This window comes from Falco peregrinus, chromosome 5 (genome assembly GCF_023634155.1).
Source record: "Falco peregrinus isolate bFalPer1 chromosome 5, bFalPer1.pri, whole genome shotgun sequence".
NCBI classification, from domain to species: Eukaryota; Metazoa; Chordata; class Aves; order Falconiformes; family Falconidae; genus Falco; species Falco peregrinus.
In genome coordinates, this window is record NC_073725.1 from 31511899 (window position 1) to 31533436 (window position 21538).

Consider the following 21538-nt stretch of genomic DNA (forward strand, 5'->3'; position numbering starts at 1 on the left):
GAGCCCTGATTAGACTCTCACAAATCTAAAATATGTCTCTCGTTCACCATAGATTCTTCCCTAAGCTTTTATGGAATTGTTTGCAATAATGCTAGCACAATGATAGCCATAGTATATTAAAGTATAATTACAATCAGAAAGGTAATTATGCAAATACTGCGAACTTTACTAGCTAGCTCTGCTCCCTGTGTGTCCCTTTGAGCCACGTCTATTAACTCGTTGGCAGATGAGCGCTCCCACTGTTGTGAGAAACATTCGCTCCCAAACGCATCCATAGCTTTTAGCACCGCACTAGCCCCCCAGATGCCTATCAGATCAGTTCTGATTAAAAGAGTCAACGTGGGAGGCAAGAACCAAATCAGACAAGTAGCTGTCACGATGTAGGAGCCATGGATCCTTCTGGCTCCCCTCCCACCACCGCTCTGCCTACCCACAGCTCCCTCCTTTCTCTCCTGTTGTTACACAGCTCTGCTCCACAGCCTGCAGGGAGCTGGTGAGTCTCCTTATAAGGCTTTTTACTCCTTTCCTCCTCCCTTCCCTGTTTTCTCTGTGTCATGGAAACTGAATGGTTCCACTGCATTTTGGGTCTTCCTCTGCTGATGAAGGCCAGGAAAGTTTGTCCCTATAACAAGTAAATAGAAAACTCCAAGAACTTCTGGAGTTGCTTTTCTGATTCCTAACAGCTCTTCGAAGAAATAGTTTTGTAGATGACACAGTATTCAGTGGCTATGCATTTTTTTCATCTCTAATTGGCAAAAAAACCCAACAGCAGTTACTGTATCATTTTCTCAAATCGTGAAATTGAAAGCAATCTTCATTGATGTAAAAAGCAGCTGGCAAGCTCGAAAACCCCAGCATTCTCATTCTTTGTTGGTGTACCTTCATCTTGGTACACTGAGAATGTTGGCCATAATCCTGGTCAGGTTGGCTTTAAGTTTTATATTGGCACCGTTCCATTGCTTCCATGGAAGTAACATTTAATGCCCGTCTAATACCATTTAATAATGATTTAAGTCCATCCTTATTAAATATATCTGATCATGTGTTAAATGCCATCCTAGAAAATTAAAGCTAAACCAGGTTTGAACAGCTTCCAATGAGAAGAATATGGTTGATTATACTTGATCATCTCTATTTTCCTCATATGGATATTGGACTTTTTATGTAGTAGAGAGGACTAGACATGGGAAGAAAACAAGGTTCTTGTACTAATCATGAACCTTAGTAAAGAATTACACATGCCAAAAAAATATCTGCTAGCATAGAATACCTGTGCTTCTAGTGGCCAAGTAAGAGAGCTCAAATCCAAAGATGAAAATTTCCAGGTACCTCAATTAGCAGATAATTTTGAAACAACCCTTAGTCTAACTGTCTTCTTCATCTCACTTGGCTGGAGCAAAAGCCTTCCTCTCTACAATAACCGCATATGCTTACCTGCTGCTTTCCTGAGGGATACACTGCTCAACATCCACTGAAAGAGAAGCCATAGCAGATACTGTTTCTGTCTCCTCCCTCTCTCGTTTCTGAGACTCAGCCAGAGCACAATCCACTGGCACAGAGTATGGCTCCACAGACTTCCAGTACTTGCCTAAGGAAAACACACATAATAATTTATGGGAATTTTAGCTAGCATGGTGGTACAAGCATAGTAATCACTTAGTTCAACACCGAGTGATTATAATTTAAAATCACTGTGGTGTAAGGAGTACAGTTGAAATTTCAGACTGCAGTGAAGAGGTATATTTCTGAACCTAAGAATGCCAAGTTGGAAAGTGCTTTCATTCCAAGGGCTGTGTCACACCCTTCCCCAGAAGGTAATAAACTGGAGGAGTAACACATAGACTAGTGAATGCATTCTGTCAGACAGGCTATTGGCTTTATCTCTGCAAGGTGAAGGGAGTTCAGGGCAGATTGAATACCTGGAAGCTCTGATGTGGCAGACAGTTGATTCATATACAGCAAACAGGACTAAAAATTGAACATTGTTGTACAAAGTACTCACACAGCACTGTCTGGAAAAGGAAAAAAGTCAGAAATGCCAACTCGGACTGAAGTGATGTTGCCAGAACAATCAGGTTTGTTAGTCCTGGATGTTCTTTCTCCTCCAACCTCAGGGCGTATACTAGAACAATAATTTATTTAAAACTTTCATATATGAACTGGCTGTTGCTGGAAAGCCACCAGATAGCATAAGGAATAGAGCTTTCTGGTTTGCTGTGTAAAAACACAGCAGTGGATTAAAAGCATGAGTATTCTCAGCTTTCTGCCTGCAACAGAAGAGACAGTGAGAAGTTTCTCAGGCAATGCAAACAATGACGGCAGGTGTCTCATCGTCAACATATAAAATAGTCTGCTATTGCAGTGCTATTAAGAAACAGAGGTTGATTAGCCATAACCAGGTGAATAAGTAAGAATTTAAATATATATTTCTTACAGTTCAGTAATCCACTGAGCACTTGCTAATTGCCAGGTGGATGACACCTGGAAATTAGGAGCTTTGGGAAGGCTGGGAGTTCTGGACCAGAGCTTATTCAGTGTTTAGCAAGAAGCTTCCAGCAGCTGCTGCAGAGGTTGGATCAGGGTACTTATCTGGGAATTAGACAGAGGGCTTCAACAGCTGTGAAAGAGAGGGGATCAAGTAGGGGACTTTTCTGAGGGCTAAAAGGAGGATTTTGGCAGCTGGGCAGTGGGCTGAGTCGAGGTGCTTATCCAGAGGGTAGCTGGAGGCTTTGACAGCTGGGAGGCCAGGCCAGCGGTGGTGCTGTCTGTGCTGCACAAAGGCTGCTAAAAACTCCCTCTTTGGTAATGCAGCTCTTGACACAGTTTCAGGCTTTTCGAAAGATGAACTTTTCCCTCCAGTGAGAAAGCAGCTGTCAATAAAGCCTGAAAACGTCTTTATTCAAAAACATCATTGCAAGATGAAAGCCCAAGTCAATCTGCAAGAACAACCCGTGAGCATGGCTAGCATGTTTCTTTGAACTCTAATAGTGTGCACGTTTGAGTAGTTAGCAGAATCTTTAAATAACGGGGACCTTCTGGGGATAAAATGTAAAGTGTATTAAGTATCCTACAAAGTTGAGATTAAGTGTTAGGAGGTTGGCTTTGCTCCAAAAGCATGAAAGACACAGCTAAAAAGTTATGTACATAACAGTAGGCTCAATGATTGGAGCCTGGCAAATTTTATAAAAACAAGACAAAAATATTCTCTATTATTACTGTGCTCAGAGACCATATTCTCTGTTCATTAAAAAGTACACCAAAAACAAACAAAAAAGTTATATGAGCATTCCACAATGTTCTCACAGATCATATGTGCAAAAGTCAGTCTTTGCAATATACACCCAATTCAACCCTATAATTTATGAGCTAAATGTTTGCAGAGTGGGTGGGGTTTTTGTTGCAGAAACAGATGTGCAAGAAAATCAAATCTGTTGGCATGGGAATAATACCCCCTCTTGCCTATAAAAGAAATGAACCCATGTTCACTGCTGGAGTTTTCAAGGGCTCTTATTCATAAAATAAAATATTAGTACCCAGCTACCACTGTGTTGCTCTCCTGCAGCAACAATAAAACAGCATCAGTGAGGATTGCTACATTGCGTTCGTTCATTCACACACAGGCTTGCACACCAGCTGCCCCCTGAATCCTGACTTTCTTGTAACACTAAAACTCAGGGCCAATTCAAGCATATTAGTGGGCTCTCTGTGCCCATTTAACTGCCCTTCACTCCCAAGTGATCGTTGATTTTCCTTGTTTCCCTGCATTGAGAATTGTTATGAGAGGGGCTTCAGCAATAAAGAGGGAGAGCAGAGTCAGGCCAGGAAGCAGGTGGCAGCACCTATGCTGCAGTGGAAGGTCTTGGAGAAGGGGAATACATGGCAGGGTGTGTGTGGTTTGTGGGAGGGCATTTTAAAGCAGTCCCCGTTAGGAACAGTGCTCAGGTAGCAGTGGGTACCTCATGCAAAGAGGACTTTCTGATGCTTGTGAAAAAGCAATGGTAGATTTTTCTTTGAAATCAGAAAGCTGTACTTTACAAACACCTGTGGTAAGCAGAACAGCTTTGCAAGCTTCTTTTGATACCGGACAACATTCATGTGTTGAACACAAACCATGCAGGGCTGGCAAGGTCTTGTGGAATGAAGAGGCAATCACAGCATGCCAGCTGCAAAGGAGCTCTGTTAGAAACCCTAGGTATGCTATGGATTGACAATTAAATGAGCTCAAAAAGCATCTGCCTCAAACTGCTCACATCTCTGAAAATGCCATTTCTACTGTGCTATACTGGAATGTGAAATTCTACCGGTCCTGTTACATTCATTGAGAAGAACTTGGTGGGGCTCAGGGGAAAGAATGAAGCATACTGCTGGTTTCATTCATACAAAACTTGAGCAATCACGGCTTGCAAGAACAAACAATGAAACCAAATCAGTCTTCTAGGTATGCTTTGGCTTTCAGCATGAAAATGTGCTTAAGTCTTCCTCAAAGATTTGTGGGAGCACTGATTATTACCAGGAAATAATAAAAGTGAATGTTTCTGTCACTGTTACAGGCTTTTGGAATTGCCTTTCACAAATAGATTTGGACATGTCGTGCCATGGCTTGCTTGGAAAAAAAAAACACATTTGGGGGTGGTATTCAAGCTAGTGAACAGGATTGTTTAGAAATAGCATATTACATGGGTGTGGGAACTACTACTTCCAAATGTATTACATTTCCAAAGGAGCTTTGGATCCCTGTCACATACAAAACATTTATAAAAATTCCATTCTAGTTAGAAAAAAGTTGTTTCCTCTCATTGTCTAAGTATTGTACTTTCAATTTTTTTGCAACAAACACAGAGGAGAGACTTTTTTTGTGTAAAATATTGCTAATATTCATGATGAAAGCTGGATCACAGAAATACAGACCCATTATACATGCAAGCAATCATCCAAACTAATCAGGCTTTCTCAGTATATCTTGAGTTGCTACTCCATAGCATAAAGCTTTTCAGCCTGCATAACTCCCTATAATAATCAACGCATGCTTGCTTTTCTTAATTCCATCTAAATATATATCCTCCATAAAGCTGCACTGAACTTCCTCAATGCTCCTTTCTGCTATCCAAGCATATTCCTTTCTAATACTTGGTTTCTCTCCAGACAAAATGAGGTATGCATAACTTTAGGGGCAATAGCTGAAAGAAAAGCCAGAATATAGTGTATAAATAACTCCAAACCCTGAGCAGCCTGTTAGGTTTCAGAACTGCCCCCTTGCACCGCCATGACTGTAGCGGTCCAGCTCAAACCTAAGTGTGGCAAAATTAAGACACTCTGCAGAACTCTGGGTTATGTTTTTAGATACATTTGTTCCTAAATCTATCAATTCTGTCTGAACTGCCATCATTTGTGTGTATTTCTAGTAAGACACTATGCCTTTCTAGAGTCAGTATTATCTTTTATGTTTCTCAGTTCACCTTTTTTTTTTTTCTTTTTTTTTTTTTTCCCAGATCCATTTTTCATTAAATACATGTCTTATTTCAAACAGAATTGCATATTCTTCCCTCATGGCTGTGGCCTTTGTACAGCTTTTTGGCCTTATAATTTGCAAATCTGCTCTGTCTTGCATAGTACATGAATTTCCTTACCTTGCTGATTCCTTCCGAATCATTAACACTTTCTTAACAGGGAATTTTAAGCAAGATACTAACACATGAACATGAACATATGACTCAGCAAAAATGACCTCCTGGAATTTACCATATAGAGCTGATTTACTCAGAGCATTTGCGTATCTAGGTGCCTACTAGATACGAAGGATGAATTATATACCTACAGTGAATTTTCTTTGTCACTTTAAAACCAAAATCAGATTGATAAGTACTGCATGATCAGTGGGTAATACATGATGTCCCTTTAAAAAACTGCATTTATTTTATACAGATGAATCTCAATTATTTGTGATTCATCTAACATGAAGAAAAACATTTGTTATCCATTTGTTATTGTTAAGGAGCCAGCAAACAGTAGAAGTCAGGAAGCTCCCACTGCCTCAGTAAAATGGCAGGGAGCAGAAGAATAGAGAGTTTAAGGGAAGTCTGCTCAGTTGGATTAAGGTAACTGATGGCAAAGAGAACTTTCTTCAGTGAGACCAGAGCAAATGCCCTAAAGTATCTGGGCAGTAAAGGTTTGGGGTCAGGTACAAGTAAAGCAAACTACCCTCTGCACCAGAAACATAATAAAATAATGTATTTTTTAGCATTGTTCCATGGATCAGTGCCCATTTTGAGCATTTTAACTTAATCTCAAGCTCCTATATGTCTCAGAGTAACTTGTAAATGGCTGCACAAACAGAATCTGAATACACTGTTAGAGCTCTAATTTACCTGTCTGTTCCTGTCCCTCACTGACAAACACCTATTTCATCCAAGTGTCTCTGGAATGTAAAGATTTGGGAATATTCAGGAATCAGAAAGCTCTAAATAATTTAAATGGGTTAGTTTTTCAGGGCTAAATACATAGCAGAAACAAAGAGATATCAAAGAAACAAAAATAAAAGCATACCTCTCTCTCTATATATACATACATACTAGGTAGGCACAGCATGTTGGTTTATACATAAAACATTTTCCTACTCTTTTCTCTGAAAAAATGAGATCTATGACATCAATTAATACTAAAAATACCCCAAACCATCCAACCCACCAACCCAAACTGAGAAACATACTTTGAATTTCAGTGGTCTTTTTTAAAGAAGCTATTGCATTCATATTGGGGATTTGGTGCACAACATCTTCTGGGAGAGGCTCCAGCTGCAAGAATAGAATAGAATAATATAAATTTTCAATAAGCCACAGGGAAGTAAAACAAACTGAAACAATCTAATCCTCAGGAAAAGCTCAGCCCAAGAACTGGTTAACATGTTGCTGGTATCAGTTCTAAAAGTATAGCCATGATTGTTTTCTGTTTTCCAGCCATGTAATTGAATTCCAAGGGGCTTTTCTATTGGCTGCAAGACTAATCTATGGAGTCTCTGAAGCAGGTGCATGTCTGTGTATTATTCATTAAAAAAATGCTAGTTATTTGTGTAATTTTTGTAGGTTCCTCACAAACCAAATTCCACTGCGTCTGTATATGCAGCTGGGCACTCCAAACAAAACGTTGCTGAAGCCACACTGGAACTGAAGTGTGCACTCTGTTATCTTTATTTTTCTGGTATTATTGTATCTACCCATTTTACACATTTTAAGATTTATAGGGGAAAACAGTAAAACACAGCTGCTTTTACTAGCTTTGCATTCATTTCAAATACAGTAGTAGATAAAAAATGGTTATGCACATCAGCAGTAAGGGTTCTCTAAGAAAGTTTTTTTATCATCAGCTATATTTTAATTAGACAGATTTAGTTGTATGTTCTTTGAGTAGGACTGCATCACAGTAAATTAGCACAAGGAAGTGTGCTGTTACTGCACAGTTATTTTTGCCCTGCAATGGATAGATAAACCAAGAAAAGCGTGTTTTGAAATTCATCCACATGTGCTTTTTTGTCCACTTCCCATACATTTTCTCCTAGAAAAAGGGTAAAAGATTATTTGGACTAAATGCCTTTTTGTCTACTGTAATAACTATATTCTCCTTGACCTATACTCAGAGTCCAGCCAGTTTTTCCACTTCCCTGCATAGGTTGCTGAGGCTGGGTATGGAGGCATGCTTCCTGCGGAGCCAGGAGTAGCAACTGTGTCAAGGTGGACAAGGGAGAGTGATATCAATACCAATCTCTCCTCTCTAAAACTAAGGAAGTTCAACCACCATTGACATGAAACATCTGTATTGCAGACAAAACTCTTTTAAGCATGCCTGGGTCTACTTCAAACTAGGTCAAGCGAAGCCCACCCAAGGAGCTTCCTCTGTGAAGTTAATAGTTCAGTAGCCATCATTTATTGTCCTCCAGGTTGCTACTGCTGCATTGCTTCCCAGCAACTAGATAAAATCAGCCTTGATCCAAGTACACAAACTGGGAAGTAACTGCAGTGTAGATACTCCTTTAGTGGTGCTATTTTAAGCAAGCTCAGCTACAAATCCCAGAACTTCTGGGACCCTACCATCACAATCAGCAGTGAATGCCTGTCAGTGATAAAGACATTGAAAATATCACCAGTCTTTTGGAGCCTTGGTAACTAAAATGAATAGGGCTGTTCATGTCATTATTTCCGTAGAATCCCATATGGGATTGCAGCTGGAAGATTTTCTTGTGGCTAGAAACAATAGCACTATGTTTTGTTTTCAAACAGCATAAATCACTCCATTCTGCACAGTGAACAAGTGTGCAGAGACTAGTGCTGGTAGGACCTGACTGGGTCCCAAATCTGCTTGGTCACCAAGGAGGCCAAACTGCATAGGGAGATTGTTGCTATCTAATGTGTACCATGGGTTACGATAAAGAGAAGAATTATAGTAGAAATAATATTTGCAGACACGTTTGCAATTCTTAAACGATGTTTACTTCATGATCTTCATGGCTTACTCTATTTGGTAACACTTGCAGGCACCTGGGGGAAAATCGCAAATTTACAAAAATGCCCACCAACAGGTCGAACTTTACACATTTTAGAATAATAATCTATATAATAATCTTAATAATACATATATTGGGCTATGTAGATAAATAACACATTCTTTTATCACTTGTTATGTTCTGTTTAAACTATCATTTGGCCAGGAAAAGAAAAAATCCTGAAGTTCTGTTTGGTTGTACTGGGTGCAGGAAGACAGGAGGGGAAGCAAACAGTAGCTTAAGGTTCTGTTTTGACAATTTCCTAAGGCTTTGATGACCAGTTCTCCCCCCTGAAGCAGGACAAAATAGCTCTAGGCTATAACAGTAGGAATAATATAGTACAAGGTATGGAATTGCCAGACTGCAAGATATGAGAGCTGTGTCATGTTTTGCCCTTTGAGTACCTTGAGATTCTTTCTGCAGACCTCTTGTAGCAATTATTAAGCTGGGAGCAAATGATGTATAGATAGCTAGAGGAGATTTCCTGTTAAAAGGTCAATTTTTTGTTGGCTTCTTCAGAGCTGGATTTTTGCAGGAGCAAAAAGAAGTCATGATTTTTCCTAATATATCAATGACACCTCTTTATTTATCAGTCCAGTAATATTTTTTTAATGAGTAGGCTGTATTTGAATATCTAGACACATCAGATGAATATTTAGAAATGGCAGATGTGGTTTTAGAAATAAGGATAAGCTGATGAGTCATTAAAGAAAAGAAGAAAAAAGGTCAAATGTCCAACAGTTATCCCAATCATTACTCCATCTGTTAGCTCTACTGACAGATCTGTAGGTGATGTGAGTATAGTAGTCATAACTGATCATTTCCTTAACTCTTTTTTTCCACAAAACTTTAATTTTGTATCCCAAGCTTGGCCTCTGCTCCGGAGCTATTCTGCCTCCTTACCCTTAGGGACAGCCAGACAGACCTTGGATTGTCTTCCATATCAGGGAAACCTTATCAGGCTCCACAAGTAAATTCATTACATCATATACCCTGCTCAGCCCAAAATACAGTACCATTACAAAAACACTGGAAATAAAGCCAGTGGGTTATGGCAGCTATTTCTATACACTTTGAAATGAGAGTGTCTACATTTGAAAGAATGATTTCTGTTGGCAGCTATCCACTGATTGGATACAACTGTACAGTCATAGGGGTGTCCCTGGAAAATATCAGCAGTTAGATCCAACAGTGAACAAAAGAAATTACTCTACACCTGGCATATATGGCACCATCACTTTCCCGCCTACACTTACTGGCATTCAGATTGTAAAGTCCATTAATTCTGGAGGCTAACAGAAAGGAAGCTGAAAAGAGCACTGGAAATACACTGTCAGGAAAGAAATCTTACAGAGAAGAATAGCTCAAGTCTGCAAAAATAACCAAACCACGGGAGAGACAGTTTGGACCAGACACAAAGGGTCACATTTTCAAAGCTTTTATGTGTCTGAATTGGGCTTTTGTGCCCAAAGTAGCAGATGAAAGTAGAAACTGTGTCCACTAATTACTTTCAATGTAGAAGAAACAATGTAAATGGGCAAGGGCAAAAACTACTGGGCTGCCAAAGTCTTCCAGGGGCATATCAACAAATGCTTGAAGAAGGAATTAATGATGGAAATTTCATGTGCCCAGATAGTGATCTGAATTGATCCTTGGGAATGTGGAGAGAATCTGACACTACAGTAGTTTGTACTGAGCTGGAAAATCAATCAATATCTGCATTGTTCTTAGCACTGTCATGTTCTAAAGCACCAAGATTACCTTCAGTGAAGATCGTTGCAGAATGCAGTGAGACGATTGCCAATAGAAGGTAAGGAGCATGGAGGGTCCTGAAAGAAGCAGAGGAAGGGGAGAAGGCAGGCAGGCTCCTCAGAGGAAGGGGAAGCATTACAAACTCCTTTCCCCAGATACACTGTGCAGGAAGAATGGTGCTCTTAGGGTTGCCTGTGATTACAGAGGACTAAGTTCAAAGATCTCACAGGTCCTCTGCGTTCTTCTTCAGTACTTCCTCAGTAATCTTCTCAAAGGTTCTGCACTTTCTGTTTATATATAAGCACTTTAGTCAGGTATTGTGATCCACAATTTCAATGTGGTACATAAGTCATCCTTCAGTAGGGAATACGTTCAAAGGCACAAAGGACCATTAGCACCTATCAATCCCAGAAAACCAAGGGATGCCTTGGAATTATGTAACTTTGGAATCAGAATATTCTCTGTTTCCTTAGCCAAACCACTTCCTGACTAGCAATGCCCACCTTGGGGACTTTGATGTCACCATGCCGACCTCTGGCACATACGTTGCTCTAGTTTCCTACCCCATCTAATTCTCTGTTTCTGGGCCAATCTCTGGACTCTGGGTTTATGCAAGCAGCAGTTGACAGGTGTCTTAGACTCAGTGTTAATTATTTTCTGGGCTTAGACTCAGATTAACAATGAGGATGTGAGATTGTGACTAAGTTTACCATGTAATTTAAAATTGATTTCAGGCCATATTCACTTCCATGAATATTTCCATTTTGGAGAGAGAAATGCTTACCTGTTCTGGTAAATAACCCCTTTTAACGCAGTCCAGGCCCTCTTGGCAGAGCTCACTGCCTAGCTGGCAAGCAGCCCCAGATTCACACTGAATTCCACAAAGGAGAAAATGCCAACTTTTCATCATCAGCAGGAAAGCTGCAGAGTACAAGCTTTCCACTTAAATTACCATCCCCTCCTAAATGCCAGCTCAACAGATTGCAAGAAAGAAGCACATACTTCACACTCTGCAAGAAAATTGTCCGGTATAAGTTTTCAAGCATGCTTGGGAGCCAACCAATCACAATGTTTTGTCAAATTCTGCTTCAGACTGAAATTCAAGCCAGAAGAATATTTACTAGAAGATGTTAAATTTAGTCACTTAAAAATGTTTTTGCACTTAGGGCCAAATTCAGCCTTGGCCGCCACAGTCAATGAGAGCAGACATGTATCCTCTCTGTGCCTTTGTTGCAGGGTCCCGCTGGGCAGAGCACACTGTGGACTGCACTTCTCTGTTTCCTCTATCCAAAGAAGAGCATGACCCCGTCTGCAACTAATTATCACTTATTATAGATCACGGCAAACTGCTGTACCACGTAGAGCTAAGAGATGCTGCCCAAACCTGTAGACAGATCAGAGGGACCATTATGTTAGACTGACTTCCATGCGCCATAGAAATATCCCATCTAGCTGCCTGAAAAAGGATGGCATGAAAGAAGAACTAAATTCTTGAGTTTTGACTCAAAGAGTTTTGTGCTTGAAGGAATCCTTCCTTTGGCTGCAGAAGAACCCCCAACTGAATGCAGTTATGTTGAAAATAAGTTGCAGGGTTTAGGATACTGAACTAAAAGAAAGCTTATCCCTGAGGGCTTCTTAAATCCAAGTAGTGCCTCTTCAAAAGTAATGTGGAGGAAAGAAACCAGAACCCATGCTTGCATGTACAGAGAAGCCTTACTCACCACCACCTGGCATCGAAAGGCATAGCAGAGGTCTTTATAGCACTGAAGCTAGGACAGACAAAATAGTGTGGAATTTCCATTCTCCATGAAAAAGATTTTGGGGAAAAATCTCAATATTCAACCCAATTTACACACACTTCTTGCAATAACATACAAATCTTAACATTTAATGGTTTTCTTAATTGGAGTAATACGTATGTCTTTAGGTGCCTTAAAAATAAATATTTGAAACTATATGAACAATCTGTGAAAAACTGTAGAATCATTTAAAGAGTATCACAATAAATGAAAGAATTGAATTTTAAGCACAAGAGTGTATCATCATCTCAGAAATACTCAGCAATGTATCTTTTCTAATTATCTGAATCCACCATTTCCTTTGTTTGGACAGATGCTCTTTCAATGAACCAGTTCTCAAATCATGCCGAGAAAATTCAGGGATATTTTAAAGCAACTGATGCTCATCTTGCCTTTTTGCCTTCCAGAAGGATTTCTATGTTTTCATTTTGGATTTCAAGGGAATCCAGCTGCTTAATCTCTTCTCACCTCCTGGAAAGATTTCCTTCCAAGGAGATAACCTACAGTGCTTCTAATTAGCTCTACAAATGGTCAAATGGATTTTTCTCAAAGTGACATGGAAATTTTCTTGTTGTACACAGAAGCATGGACAAGAAAACCTAAGATCTTGAAAACTTTTTTTAAAAAGTAATTTCATGTGTAAACTTTCTAACGAATAATTTTGTTTCTATAAAATTCATTATTACCTTTAATTCTACAATTTTCTTTTTAGTCTTTTCCTCATTTAAGGAGGCATTCACACCACAAAACCAGATGAGCCATTTCAGATACTATAGGGTGTCTTTCCTGTTGCCTCTCTGAAAGGGTGTGGATCTTTAAGTTCTGTGTTAGATCTACCAGTCTTGTGCTGATGTCCTGGATACCCTAAGGTATTTAAAAAAGGCACCAGGCACCTCTATTTAGGGAATTGGGTCTTAGAGGCAATTAACAATGTAAGTACTTCCAATCAGAGAAAACCAACAATTACAATCCCATTTGTGATTCTGTCAAAATTTGAAATTATTGTTCAAAAGTACTTCTGCAGAGAAGTTCGGAAGTATTGGCACCAAATGGATGGGGCCGATAGCTCATTCAAATCCTTATCTCTTCCAAGAAGAAGAGACCTTTTGAGTAGTTTTTTTGGTTAGTCTTCAAAATCAACAACTGTATGCAGGAATTTCCTTTGCCATGCTCAAATTATTTAAAGAAGATTAACTTGATAGTGTATTCTTTTCCTAGTGGCTTCACTTGCATTTGCGTAAGAGAAGAGTAAGTTATCTTGCTAAACAGATCACTGTGCTACAAGCCACATAAAAATAAGAGCAAAATATATCTATTTTGGATGTCAACTTGTTTTCCTTCTTGGTGTTCAAAGACAAACTAAGAAAAGAAAGCATTTTGCACTTGTAAGTTTGATGTTACTTCTTCATATCAGACCAGCTCTCCATGAAAGTTGGAAGTTGTTTTACAATCACTTTTTTAAAAAAATGTTATTCTGCTGGTAATAGAACATATGAAGTAGTGAATTTCTGTATTGACAAGTCTTGGCCAAAAACAACAAAAGAAAAGAAAAAGTTTTCAGAAACCTCTGCAAAGTGTTTGTGAATTCTAATCCTCAGCACATGAATAAATACATCTGACAAACTGCAGAGTACCTTACAAAGGCCTTTCCCAACCTTTCTAATTTGAGTTCAATTACATGTGTAGTGTTTAGATATGAAGTTCATCTTGCCAATGTTTTTAAACTAGGGTGCACTATATACCATTATTTGTAAAAGTGAAGGGCAAATAAGTTATAATTATCCTACTAATCACCTGTAAAGAATTGCATTCAAGGAAGAATGCATCCTCAAATTACAATGAGTCGTTGTTTGAAGAAAAACTTTTTTTTTTTCCTGTCCTTGGCAGGAACCTGCTTGGAATTTGCTGTGCAAGTTCATGAATATTATGCTGAAATCAAGCAATGTGTATGCTTTGGGCCATGTAGATTAGATTGCCATAAATCTATAGATGTCAACAGATGTGCTGATCTTTAACTGCTAGCTAGGTATCAGACTTCCTCATTATTGTCTGCTCCTCTACAACACCTTATTTTAAGCAAACATCAGTTTCTTATGGTAGTGTTGGTAACAACATCCTCTCTAGAGCATTTTTCTCAGCAGCCACAGCATATTATCTCTTTGAAATTCTGTTGCACCAGACCATTTAATGCATGTCCCTGAAGACAATGCTGTGATTAAGAGCACATGAGAATAATGCTTATTGCATGAGATGTTTCAAGTTATTAATGATCATGTTCTTTTACAAGTGAATTAAAAATGGCTGCATGGTTATGTTTGTCTTCATTCTTAGTTATTTTATTTTTGTCTCCTGAAATTTGCTTTGCTATATTTTGCAAACAGATAGACTCACAGTTTATCTAATTTCCCGGTCTCAAATTACTCTAAAATAAAATGGAAGAAAGTCTGTATTCCAGTACATTTATCCCATTCCTTTTTCTCACAATCAATATTTTTTCTCTGATAATGGTTAGTCAGTGACAGCAGAAATAGAGGTTGGGTATGACATAGTGTTAAAACAAAACAAGGCAGTTTTCATAAATGGGTAGCACCACCAAATGGTCATAACTGGATAAAGGGACCCAGGCAGCTACACAGAGGAAGGCACATGATACCAGCAGCATTGTACCATTTGCATTAGTTCCACAGAAGTGCAAATTTCAGTGAATGGGTTTAGAAGGGTTATGAAAAGCCACTGATGCCATAAGATACTACCACAGGGAAGATGATGACAGAGAATATCAGAGTGCCCTGGAATGGCAGCTGATTAGGAAGGCAATGCTGCATTCAGTAAGACTGTCAAATGCCTTAAGCTAGGTCTTGTAATCCATAATTCTGCACCTAAATAAAAGGACCAACATTTTGCTGAACATCTTTTCCAGTAGTGCCTGTCACCACACTGGAAAACTCTTTATGGGACTTGCAAATGTAATAGTAGATAAAACCCAATGAAAGCTTTTTTTCTGTTTTTTTTTTTTTTTTTTTTTTTTTTGACATGTTTACTTTAAACTTCTGAGAATATTTTTTAAAAAGCTATCTTTTATTCATTGCATGTATAATGTAAAACAAGAAGCATAAAAATATTTTCTTGATGGGTCATAAAAATGAAAAGAAAAGGTTTAAAAGAATATTTAGAAAACCCTTCTATCCAGTATCCATCAGGAGACACATTACTTCACATTATTCACATAGGTATGAAGCCTTGAACTGGAAACGAACTGGCAGACTAGCTTGCAGCTTGGCACTAATACATTTGATTGGGGAGATTATATAGCTATTACCACTTCCCCTGGGGAAAAAATGTAACACACTGCACTTTATAACAAGATCTTGCAAAATTCAAAATTTATGGTAAAGGCTTTTGTCCTTTCATAAATTATTTTGGCTGCAAGCTTATTTTCCTTCTCATCACATTTATAGGAGAAAAGATATTTTCTAGTGGACAACAGAACAATTTTCACTATTGCGAATGCTTATTTTGTGTTTGTGTACATAAAGAGCACATACTCATACTTACTTAGTCTGATAGTCAACTCTCAAAAGTTTTTACATATTATACATAGTGTTTGACAAATCTTGCACACTCCATTTAAATTACATACAGATCAACCTGAATCTTCATTTATAACTTAAAAAACTTTTTGTTTTGTTGTCTTGGAAACATTTTTATTAATGTTGTTCAATTTTAAAAGCCTCTGAAATATGTTCTTTCACATGCCAGTTGAAATATCAAAATAGTGCAAAAAATGTGCCTTTTATAATATCCAGTTCCTAAGATTACCAGATATCTTGCAAAAGCCATTTTTGTTTCCATGACAGTTGGCTGGAAGATCCAATCCTGATAAATGATATGCACACCAATCACTACCAAGGATGCCAAATCTAGTATTCAGTACATCACCAAAAGCAATTTTGAGGTATTAAATATTACTCTGAAGTGGGAATAATTTAGGCAAACACTAAAGAATTAATATAATCCTCTAATTCAGAGGTATTTATCCAAACGAGCTCATCTGAGGTCTGCTCATTTCTAAAACATGTTCAAATCACATGTTTTTTATACCAAATGAAAAAAGAACTGATGCCATTATTACTAAAAGAAAATCAAAGATAGGAGTTTCAGCAAACTTCAATCATTCGCTCCACCAACTATGATAATGTTTTACCTTATTTCCTAAAAGGGCGTTTATACAGGCTTCAGATGCATCACAGATGGCAGTAAGGTCATGTCCTCCCTCCAGTGCCAGCACAACACGGCCATCCGCTAGCTTCAGCAATTGCTTGGTTAGGTGACCAAAACCTAGTATTTAAATACAGTAGTGCAAAAAATTAAAGCTGAATAGATATTACTGGTATATTTCACATCACCTGCATGAGAATGTAGAAAGCTCATGGAAAATGTACAGAGACCCTGGGATATACTTAGTCCAGTACCCTGTTTCTGACTATGGCCCACACCAGATGCTTTGGAGTTAGGTATATGGAATTTTGTATGAGGTAAAGGTGAGATAATGTCCCTCATGCTGATCCCTAGTAGCTGGAGATTAGTTGAAGCATGAGGTTGTCTTTCTTTTTACTGTCATTAACCATTATCACCTTGGATTCTCTTCCTATTTGCACATCAATGTAACATATACCCCTGTTATTTAAAGAGATCTGACATAACCCTGGTCACTTAGGCACCAATATGACAATATTATTTGTAGTTAAGCTATGGCACTATAATTAAAAATACTTGTGCTTCAAAAATGAGATTATGACATTTTCATTTACAAATATTGCTTCTTCATTTGTATTTGGGGTTTGACTATAATATATGACCATGGACCAAAAAATAGGGGAAACATGTTACCTCTTAGCTCCTTTTTTAAGTGGTTTTTAAGCAGCGCTAGCAACTAGATCACTTATTTTGATTCAAGGTTTTGGTATAAGTTGAAACTGTCCAGAACTTCACAGATATCTCTAGCAGTATCACTTGCTCATTACCAAAAAAATTCTAAGCAATTCTGCACCACACCCAAAAATTATGGTACTTCATTTTATGTGGTGATCTATAACTATAGAAACATTAACACAAATTTTTCATCTATGATTCAAATAAAATTTGATTTTTAATGTAAAAAAATTTGCATAAAAAACCATTAATTTGGAGAGAAGGTTTTTGAGAGAAGTCCTAGGAAAGCTCTTGTTTTTGATTAATCTCCTTAAGGTAAGTAAGGCTTTGAAACTATTGAAGTTAAATACCCATCACATCTTGTTTCTACTTGGTCTGTTCTAGTTACTCTACTGACGGTCATCACGGCTCATTCCAGTGCCTTTCATAGCCTTAAATAAAGCATTTAGAAGGTACTTATTAAAGCTTGGGGCTCTACAAAGACAGGAAAATCAACATCACCTTCCAATGTTCCAGTGAAGAAGGTAATGAAAAATTAAAAACTACAAAAATTATATGCATATTTCTGATAGAAATTTGCCACAATGCAGACTTAAGTCCTGATCTGGCAAACAAGCAATCTCACAATAATTAGCCATTTACATACTTTGTTAAGCACACACCAAATTTTTTTAGAATAGGGACTTTAGTGATACCAGATTTGGTTTAGCTATGCAGACAGAAAAATATAAATAAAAAAACCCTCTGCTTGCCACTTAATCTATAGTGATCACAGAACACTTAAGTGAAGTATTCTTTCCTTAATTCACTCCACAATCTTCTGTACCCTCTAAGAACTGCAGTTTTGATTCTAGCAAAGTAACTACACTGTGGTTCAAATTGCACACAAGGTTGAAAAACAAATAAAACCTTAAAATCTCATTTGAGCTCAACCTTTCCTCATGAACACCCCCCACCCCCCAATTCTCTCTACAAAAGACCAAATTTGGACAGGATAATAAAAGTGAAAGAAGGAGTGGAATAAGGATAACCTTTGATCTTTAGCCAATTTCTGCTCTCTTTTACCTACAGGATTTATTTCTGTCTGCATGTTACACATGCAATCTTCAGATTCATAAGAGAGTGCCAACAGCATAAAGTGAGTCATACATATAACATTTAAAGGAAATGAAGAAGAATGAACAGGCGCAGACTCCCCACATCTACAACTCACCCTTTGGGTCTGTGAGAAATCCAACAGCACTTTTAAGACAGCATTATCCTTCATGTTATACAGCTTCTGTGAATAAGGGAAAGCTCTACCATGTTTCCCCTGCACATTTTGAAAATTTTGTATGACCACAAATACTGCTACTGCCACATCATAATTTTCTGAGGTATGTGTGGCAATAAATGTAAAGACTCTGGCAATGCCTTTTTCTTCTTTTAGGCAACCATAAATAATATAACTCATAGACATCGTTACAAAGTTAGTTTGTCTACTTAGTTTCCTAATGATTTTCCGAGCATCAATGTTATAATCATCATCCCTGGCTGAGTCAGGATGCAATGAGCCATACAGAAAGCATCTTTCCCAACAGAGATCACAGTAACAAGATAAAGTGTTGCCAAACCAAATCAAAATGATGGGTTTTTTTCTTCAGTGTAATTACCCTGAGAAAATAAAGGTGACTTGCTAGAAAGGGAGGAAATAACTTTAGCCGACAGTACCAACATTGCTGGTGACCAACTGAGTTATGGAAATTCTTAACAAAGAAACTTGGATTCTGTGTCACTGCAGCAACCTAGGAAAGATATTAGCCTCCTCAAGGAAATCCTCTGGAGTGCAGAAGTAACAAAATGGAAAGAAAGGAATCCCAGTCAAGTAATGGTTTTAAGATGGGCTGTAGTTCATGCCAAATAATTAAGAAAAACAAGAAGAAAAGAGTAACAAGCACTGTGAAAAGAATGTCATCTCCGCTGACATAGGAAGATCAAGCACGTACTTGACACACCACTGACCAATTCTAAGGTGAGAAAGGAGTCAGACAAGCACTTTGAATCCTGGACCTTGCAACTCACAAGGATTTCTAGAAATCAGCAGCAGTTCTTGGCAATTCTGCTGTGCCTGCTGAAAAATGTGCCATCTGTGATGCTGGCTTTAAAAGATGGTTTCTTATTCTAAAGCTATGCTTTCACGGTTATAAATTAGTTGCATTTTACAGAAACGGAAAAAGTTCAGTTGTAAAATAGAAAGTGATGTTAAAACATCAGTGCATGATTTTCAGCCCAGCCTTGAATGGGCATTGCTTCGCTGAGGCTGCAGGTGCCTTCGGGTCATTTGGAGATTGAGTTCCTGACTTAATGACAGGCATCTATTAATAAGGGCTTGAAATGGCCCTGGCAGTATCCACAATTATTTGTGTCTGCAAACATGAGTAAAAATAATAAATAAAAATAAATATTTAAACCCCCAATCATTTCTGTCAATAAGTGAGAAAAGATTATTCATACAGGGGTATTTCTCAAATCTTCTTGTAAATGTGTTCAGTGAATTTGTACTTTAGAGAAGTAGCAGCATTTTCTAAAGTTAGGTTCAACAAGTGTGCCAGGAAATTGTGAGCAGGGTTTTGCGCCAACTATTACTTTCATAATTTCTGTAATTTAAATGTCAAAAGTACCTGTTTCCTTCACAGATCCAGTATTTAGGCATCCAGGGCAGAATGTGTAAAAGCGCTTAATATTCATTAGCTATGATCCTATTAAAGACAATGATAAACCTTTGATGTACACCAGAAACAACACTAAAACACTACTAAGTCATTCTGAAAATCCTACCCATCTAGTGGTTTACATTTTTTTGACAGAAAAACCTGTGGCTGCACAATTGTACATCTAAGCAAAAAATGCTAGATTAAAATGTAAACCATTAAAATCCATGTTATATATTGGAGAAATAGGCAGTGTATGAGCTGTTATTTGCTGACCTTTGAAGTAAAAATAGAAACTGTTAAAACAAAAACATAAGATGTACTTTTTAATTATACCTTTTCCCCTCCTCTTCCAGTGCTATCAATCAGGGAGATACAATATTTGGCCTTATGTAAGAAAATATTACATTGTGGGAAGGCAGAAGGAGAGAAAATTAATTCTGTATTATGCTCATGAGCAAGCTGCCAGTCTCATACTGAAAACACTGTGCTGATCATTTGAATTATCATCTAAGCAAGCCAGCTTTTAGTAGACTGATGTGCCAGTAACTCAAAAACTCTGGTTTTTGTCTTTTGTAACAGACAAACTCCCTGTGCTCTCCTCCTAGTTCTGCCAAGCAGCAAGGAATGACACAGATGAGGCTTCTGCCTTATTTGACCAAAGTCACTGGATCAACTGTACTCTACCTGGACTTACTGAAAATTAAGAAACAATGCTAAACTCTATAGAAAGAGAATGCAGAGTTATTTCAGTTTTCTGCTTTTGTTTTTGAGATATCCTTACTCTGACAACTTGAAATGGAAAGCGGCAAGCAGAGAGCAGGTAAAGCACCTCTTAACTAGGCCAGTTCCCCTCCAATGGCCTCGTCACATAACTGTGTTGTGTGTTACGACTACATGAAGTAAAGCTAACAAAGTCAGGCTTTGTACGTACAGCCTCCCATTTTGACAAAGAAACATTTGAGAATGAAGTCAACTCGTGAACATTATTCTTTTCACATCCTTTCCTCAGCAGACAGGGAAAGGAACCATATGGACAGGGTACACTCCCAGCCAGCACTGCAGCACTCCTTGTTTGCATAAACAGTTATGTATGCAACTCAATGTGCTCACCAGCAAATGTGCAAACACCCGGTTAGTACGGACTAAACCTGCCTCAGCACAAGACAGGCTCCTTCCCTCTCCCCCACTGTGCATAAGGAGAGCAGATGATGTGATGGCAGACTGAGCAGAGCCCTGGTCCTGGCCCTTGCTCAGGGTAGGCGGCTGGTGGAGGAACAAAGACACATCAACAGCTGAAAGGCTGGCGAAGCTTTGGAGTTATGGAGAAAACCTCAGCTTTCTCAGCCTTAGCAGCAGGGGCCCCAACAGCTCTTTCGGCTTCAGTGTCTTAAAAGCTACAATCCGACCCTAAATTACAGGCAGAGCTCTGGTGAGCTCCTCTGGCTACTCAGAGCAGCCTGGAGAGGAATACACACGAAACACAAAAACTCCTCAGTCTCTGTCCTGGACCTCCGAGCATGTATTTAACTATTATTTACCATTTAATCATGTCATTACTCTCTAATTTACTTGAGAATGTGTTTTCCTCTTATTAAAAATGTTGCAACGATCTCTGCCAAAAGTCTACCCACCAGTGTTCTACACTCCTTCCCTGTGGTTCCTTTGTGACTATTTGATTAATTTTCATTTATAGTCTTCCAATAACAGCATCTAAAATTAACTGGGTCAGTTTTTACATAACTTCCTGAGTCATCAGGCTATGTGTCCTAAATAAATATGTCCATACAGGAGTCAAATGATAATTTACCCTTCCAGCACTGGCAGGAGCT

The 21538-nt window shown here is 38.4% G+C and overlaps 1 protein-coding gene across 1 annotated transcript in view; it reads right to left on the bottom strand.

Annotated features, from left to right (window-relative positions):
• HDAC9 (histone deacetylase 9) overlaps positions 1-21538 on the bottom strand; it is a 485158-nt gene that overhangs the window by 14371 nt on the left and 449249 nt on the right. The window contains exons 24-26 of the mRNA XM_055803475.1: positions 16289-16422; positions 6707-6791; positions 1435-1588 (exon numbers count right to left, since the gene is read on the bottom strand). Coding sequence (XP_055659450.1) covers positions 1435-1588; positions 6707-6791; positions 16289-16422 — 373 coding nt within the window. The remainder of the gene's footprint in view (positions 1-1434; positions 1589-6706; positions 6792-16288; positions 16423-21538) is intronic.